The 6,844-nt window shown below is 59.0% G+C and overlaps 1 protein-coding gene across 1 annotated transcript in view; it reads left to right on the forward strand.

Annotated features, from left to right (window-relative positions):
* Nucleotides 1–5,466: 5,466 nt before the first annotated feature.
* HSPB8 (heat shock protein family B (small) member 8) overlaps nucleotides 5,467–6,844 on the forward strand; it is a 6,510-nt gene continuing 5,132 nt past the window's right edge. Inside the window, exon 1 of the mRNA XM_009287540.1 lies at nucleotides 5,467–6,339. Coding sequence (XP_009285815.1) covers nucleotides 5,961–6,339 — 379 coding nt within the window. The 5' untranslated portion in view covers nucleotides 5,467–5,960. The remainder of the gene's footprint in view (nucleotides 6,340–6,844) is intronic.

The following is a 6,844-nucleotide window of genomic DNA, read 5'->3' on the forward strand; positions in this document are numbered from 1 at the left end:
CTCCTGCTGCCGTGTCCCTTTGTCTGCCCTCTCTGGAGCGTGTGGTGGACAGAGGGATGCAGGGCAGAGCTGTTTGTCTGTTTTCATGTTAAAATCTAGGGTTTCTGATTAGATTTGTGCAGGAACGTGATGGATGTGACCATAGAAACAGGTCTAGAACCTCACGGAGGTGACGGCGAGGGTCTGCTCGCCGGCCGGCCGAGTGACGGGGTGTTTGCAGTGCTGCAAGGGGAAGTCTTGCCCGGCTCCGTGCTCGTGCTGGCGGGGTGCCAGCTGGCTGCCGCCGCTGTTTCCCTTGGCTCCGCAGCCAAACAACCCGAAACCGAGCTGCTCTGCACAGGCACCGCTGGTTTCCCTGGGAGGATGCCGTCGCTAGGACTCCCCTGCCGTGTTTATCGCTGCGCAATGACCCACCCATGGAAAAACTAAAGAAATGAGACCGTGAGAGAGTGATCTGTGCTGAAGACGCTTGCAAAATCCAGCCTCTGGTGACGACCTAACCAAGTCTGTGTGTGTGTCTGTATGTGTATGTGCACATGTGCATATACATATGAGTTTTTTTTCAGTGGTGGTATTTATTTTTTTAACTTAAGATTTTTAGTACAAACTGGAACATCACCCTCCCTGTCAGTGCACAACTGGGTTTTCCGTCAGTTTGCGAGAAGCCGTGAGCTTTTCTGTCTCTGTGCCTTTTGCCAGCGCTTTTTTTTTTTACTGTTGTTTCGCTTATTCATATGGATTTTTGCTCCGCGTCCGGCGTCTCAGATTGCAGAGAATGCCAGCAGCAAAAAGCAGCGTTCACCTGGTGGAAAGGCAACTCGGTCATTTCGGTGTTGGTGAATCGCTACTCACCTGCGGTCAGCCGCACGAGGGATGCCCAGGGCCGGCCGCAGCCTCAAGGCTTCAGGAAAATATCTCAGCCACTTTTTGGAGGCCCTATCTCAGAGGGTTTTGCTTTCCTCAAACACAGAGGCTCTTTCCCACAAAAGAATTTTTTTCCATCCCTCAGGCGCCCCGGTTGCCTTTCCCCGGCAGAGTGCGTGTCGCAGCACCTGCTCCCAAATGTCCCCCTGACCCCGGAGTCGTGCCGTCGGCTCTCCCCGCTCCCTGGACCTGCCTCAGCTCTGGGTCTGTCACACTGAGTGAGGCTCGTCCCACCTCTCCCAACCCCAGCGCTGGGGCCAGGCTCCAGAAAACCCAGCACAATCTCTGCAGGTTTGCTGGAAAGCAAAGATAAGGGATATTTCAAAGCGCTGTTGTGTTCTTTCTTTTCTCCACGCGTTATGGCACTCAGTTGAGCTTTGCTTTATATTGACCACAACTTTTCTCAATGTTTTTGTTGTTTTGGGGGACTGAAGTTGCACCAAACTTGTCTGCAAGAGCCAATCATTGTTATTTTGCTATGCATTGTACATATATTGAACAGGCTGAGAGGACTTAGCCTGTTCAAATATTTATTTCTTCTATTTATTGAGCACTACTTTAAAAAAGCTATTCGGGTCTTGCCATTGGGTCCATGAAGGTAGGAGCCTTTGAGGTGTTGCCATATACATTGGAGAGAGGTTATCGGAGAGGTGAATTACTGAGGCTGTCACCTGCCAGCACGGAGGCATCTGGCAGACAAATTAGGCTCATTTGGAGATCAACCGCCAGTGATTTAGGGAGAAGCCTCATTTAGATGGAGATGAGCAAGGCAAGGGAAAATCCTCCATCTTCTTGGACCAGCTTCTATTGACAAATCACCACCCCTTGGAAAGGCGCTGGGCGTTTGGAGGCGACAGGCCAGCTGTGGCGGAGGAATAACCCTGCTCTTTGTCCTCTGTGCCACGTAGGGCTGCTTGGATTGCCAAAGATCCCCGGAGATCTCTGATCTCCCACCGGTGGGCTTTCTTGGCTCTCAGTGGTTATTGGGGGAAGGGGAGACTTGTTGCCCTTTCATCGATGCAAGGAAGGGGACAGGGCTGAAGTGACTTGCTGTGGTCTCTACCGGGAAGCAATGATGTCCACCCTGCCTCGTCCTGAGACCCTCGTCCTCGTGCCATGTCCTGCTTTGCCCCCTTCCCCAAGCTTTGCGGCCGAACCAGTAGCTTTGCCTGGATGTGAGCTCGGGAAAGGTGGTGAGGACAGGACTGGGGAGGTCTCTCCTGTCATCTCCGACATGAGCCGGAGCTTGCTGCAGGCATCTACCCTAGCTTTGGAAAAAAGCATGGGATGTGCTAAAAATCATGACCTGCCCCAGTGTCACTCCACCAACGCCGCAGCCATTGTCCTCTTCATCCGAGTGGGAGGTTTTTGTGCTCCGTGGGCAGAGCTGCCCGGCTTGGCAGAGGATGGACGTGGCTCCGGCGTCGTCAGGCGAGAGCCCAGCGCCGGGCTATTCCCATGGAGCTGGCCAGAAGCCGTGGGGCGCTCAGCCTGGGGCTATCGTGGTATTTGTTTGAGAAAGGGATGGATTCAGGTGCCTAAGTGAAGTCTCTGCCCTTTAGTGTCCAGCGGGGTTTTACTACCTCTTTACCAGAGGATAAATAATTCTCGTGACTTTTGCTGCTACCTGGAAGTTTGCACATGCCTGGGAGGGTCTCCGCAGCACCGGTACACGATGCTTCACGGTCAAGCATCCCGACTCTTGGGCTATTGCCTAGAGAACAACACCCTGAACCTCACCGGCCCGGGGGCAGCTCTCCGCCTTCCAAACCCAGGGAATGAGAAGATCTAGAACAAAAGCCAAGATGGGAGAAAAGCCGCGAGGGAAGCGGTGTCTCTGTTTTCTCACCTGTTGGTCAATTCCTTACCAAATGACACCGGTGCGTCTGTTCATTTGACTTCATTGTAAAACTCCCTTTGCTCTCCATCGAAATGCATACTGTATTCTTTAGTCTTCCTGGGGTATTTCAGTTGTTAGCCTCGTTAGAAAAATTGTTCCAATAAAGGTTCGGACAGTATTTCCTTCTCATCGCAGCCCTGTTTGTCATGTTCCTTTTGGATCCGACTGCGTGTGGTGGGATATCTTGGGTTGTTTCAGCTGCTCTGCAGGGAAGGGCATGTGCCTCCACGCCCAGCTGCCGAGGACTGGCTCCTCAGGGCACTGGCTGAAGCAAAAAAAGTTGTGGGCTAGGATTTCTGGCAGCTCTCCCTTCCTTGCTGGGCCAGGCTTTCGCTGCCCTTTGCCAGGCGTTTTGGGTTTCCCCCGCCCCATTCAGGCACCAGTAGCCCAAGCCAGTCTCACCATGGAGGTCACCATTTGGGCTCGCCGGTGCTCTCCTCTGGGCTGTGCCCTTCCCACACAGCCCTTGCTCCAAGCCCTGCATGGTGCTCCTGTGCCACAGGCTCCCCCTGCGGTCACCTCCTCAGCCATCTCCCCGTGAGCAACGGGGCGGTGGGGACTCTTCACCACCCCAGATGATGCCCCTCGCCCTGGGATGCTCCCCTGGACTGGCTGGGGGAGCGGTAGCACCAGATCGGGTTCCCACGCTGTTCCTGATGGGGCTCAGATGGGCACCGAGGAAGGGTCTGGCTGCAGCACGGATGGACGCTGGGGACATGAGGCAGCGTCCCCAGGTCACTCGGAGGAGAAGGGAGGCTGTGAGGCTGCTCCGCGCTCCCCAGAGCTGATGTTGTGGGGCTGGCTCAGCCGTGGGAGGCAGCCAGGAGATTTGCAGTGACAACAGGAGCTAAATTGGGATGGCCCAAAGAGGGTGAGAGCCGGTGGAAGGGGACGTGTGACTAATGGGGATAAACAAGGCGACAGGGAGGATTCCTGGCTGGGGAGGGAGGATGGCCCGGAGCTATGCAAGGAAAAGAGGGACTGGAGATGTTGGGAGGCTCCTGGAAACACGGCAGGATCGTGGGACTGCCCGAAACCTCCTCAGGGCTCATCCCCCTCTCCCCATGGGCCAGCATCTGCCTGAGTGGGTGCAGAGCTGGGTGCTGGAGTGATCCTGCTCTCCATCCAAGGTGAGAGGTGCCCAGCTGAGCTCAGGCTCAGTGTGTGGCGATGTCCCCCAGGACACCCTGCTGTCACCCCCAGGCAGCAGGAGCCCCCAGCCGGGCAGGGGTAGCCAGGCAGGACAAGGGGACGGAGGGGGATGCTCTGCGCCTCTGCTGGCAGCTGCCTCCCTGCACCCAGGGGTGCTCAGCCAGCACCTGGGACCGCGCCAGGCATCTCCAGGTGTCCCCCTCAGTCCCCAGGGAGGCCCCCATGGTGCCCAGCTGTCCCCCCCAAGCATGGGGGGGCGAAGGAGCTGAGCATGAGGGAGCAGCCCTGCCCTGCGCCAAGAGGCAGCTCCCTCCCCCAGCAATGCGGTGTTGGTGCAGCGTGATTAATGCTGTTGGAGTGACCAGCGGCTGAATCGCTGTGTGGCCTGCGCTGCATTAAAGTCTTCCTGCTGTAATTAGCTCCATCAAGTCTATTAGAAAAATTGCAGATGCTGGAGAGGAGCGTGAGGCAGACCCAGGAGGGAGGATGCGACATGAGGAAGTGGTCCCTCATCGATGACGTCCCATCATCTGGCGCATCCCTTCACCCATCCGAGCTATGCCTGGACCACCTCCATGGGGAGCCCCTCGTTGCCACCAGGTACCCCCAGCTTGCGTGGTCGCGGCCGCGTTGCCCGGGCAGATGCTCACTGGGAACTCACCTGCCGCCGCCGCTGTGCCTCTTCCCACAGCACGCTGCCCGCTCCCCGCCACTGCCCTGTAATTAGCCCCGCTGCCGCGCGGCTGTAATTACCACCTCGCCCTGCCCGCGCACGGCAATTGTGGCAGGGCTGGGGCACGCGGCGGGGTGAGGAGGAGGAGGGCGAGGAGGAGGCAGGTGCTGAGGAGTGCCACGAGGACCCTGCCTGGCTGTTGCCTGGGGTCCCTCTCCTTCCTGCGGTTAGGGGACATTTCTCCAGGCCTGGCCGGGGAAGGCGGCCGATGAAGCAGGGCTGGAGTGGAGCATCTCTTGTCCCACGGCTCGCGCCCAGGCTCTGCGGCCAGCCCTGGGTGGCCAAGACCCTGCATGCTGCTGGCCACAAAAGGGGTCTGTCCCCTGCCCTGGCATCCCCCAAACACCCACCCATGGGGTCCCGCCGCCCTCGCAGTGCCACGCCGGGGTGCCACCAGTGACCCATTTCCTGGTACAGTGGGCTGCTTGGTGGGGCGGGGACACGGGGCTTTACAGTGAGGGGAGCAGCTTGGCCCAGCTCCACCGGGGGGTATTTTTAACGGGTGACACTGGGGTAAAAGCAGCCGGCCCTGAGCTCGGGGGCTATTTTGGGGCCGGGGCAGCTGCTGAAGCGCCGTGGCCCTGCAGCAGCCGGGATCCTCAGGCCGGCAGGAGAGGTCAGCTGCCACAGCCCAGATTCTCCACGGCTGTTTCATCCTCTCCAAAATACTCGGCTGACAGGGCAGGAATTGCAAAACACCCCCCCCCTCCCAAATCTGTATAAATAGCGCTCACCCAGCGGCTGGAAGGTTAGAGAAGTTTCTCGGCTCCGAGCTCAAGCATTTATTGCAGCTCTAGCCCGGGAGCGGCAGGGGAAGTCGCACGTAAAGTGCTGGGGAGCGAGAGGGGAGAGATAAGCTTTTTAATCTTGTGATATTCGGCATTTTTTGTTTTTTTTCCCCTCTCCCACTGCGAAGTTTTATTTTTCTTTCCCCAGTCCCTGGGATCACAGCCAGACAGGAAGCGTTTTCTCACGGCCAGAGAGCTCCCTCCGTCCTTCCTGCGCTCCTCCGGCTCCCAGTGATTCAGCCCTGAATTGATTTTCTCTGTCGTCCTTCACCTGGTGCCGGGGAAGGAGGGGACCGTCCCCGCGGCGCCCACCCACAGCCGCGCGCCCGCATCCCGCCCGGGGTGGATGTGTCTCCTCCGGGACAGGCTCCCTGGGGAAGTTCGCAGCCAGGAGCAGCCGCATAGAGGCTGAGGCTCTGTGGGAGAGCCCCAGGGACACGCTCGGACCCCTCCGAAGGAAGCCATGGCAGACAGCCAGATGCCCTTCTCCTGCCATTACCCCGGCAGGCGCAGCGTCCGCGACCCTTTCCGGGAGCCCGGCTTGACCTCGCGCCTGCTGGACGATGATTTCGGCATGTCGCCCTTCCCCGGGGACCTGACGGCGGACTGGCCCGACTGGGCTCGGCCCCGGCTCACCACCACCTGGCCGGGTCCCCTGCGCACCGGCATGGCCCGCACCTCCGCCATGGCCCCCGGCTACGGCACCCGCTTTGGGGGGTTCCCCGAGAGCCGCAGCCCCGCGCCCTTTCCCCGCGAGCCCTGGAAGGTGTGCGTCAATGTGCACAGCTTCAAACCCGAGGAACTGACGGTCAAAACCAAGGATGGCTACGTCGAGGTGTCAGGTGAGAGCGAAGGCACCAGGGAGGAGGAGGATGGGGCATGAAAAGTAGCCGGTCCTGCCCTGCCTATGCCGGCTCAATAAATTGCCATAAAATGCAAAAATCACCTTTATTTTAAGCCAGTGGGAACAGCCCCGTGCTTGGGAGCAGGGCCAGGGCTGCGGCAGGGCTTTGGGGCAGCCCCACGGGTGGTTCGGGGGTGCCACGGGGGGACCCGGCTCGCAAGCCGTGGTGGTTTGCTGCAAAAATGAAAAGGACAAGCCTCCTTTGGGGTAAATCTCCCCACTTTCTGCCCTGGCCGGCCGGGGAGGCACCGCTACAGGCGGCAGCACCCTGCAGCAAGCTGCCAAGAGGGGCCCCAGCTTGGCTCGGTTAATTATAGCCAGGGTGAGGCCGGTGTGGAGGGACATTCCCTTTAAAGGGGCCGAGAGAGAGGCAGCTCCGGTGCTGGGAAGCGGGGGGCAGCCACCCTGCGGCCCCCACCCCAACCCAGCCCCGACAGGCCCCA

This window comes from Aptenodytes forsteri, unplaced genomic scaffold (assembly GCF_000699145.1).
Source record: "Aptenodytes forsteri isolate BGI_AS27 unplaced genomic scaffold, ASM69914v1 Scaffold297, whole genome shotgun sequence".
NCBI lineage: Eukaryota > Metazoa > Chordata > Aves > Sphenisciformes > Spheniscidae > Aptenodytes > Aptenodytes forsteri.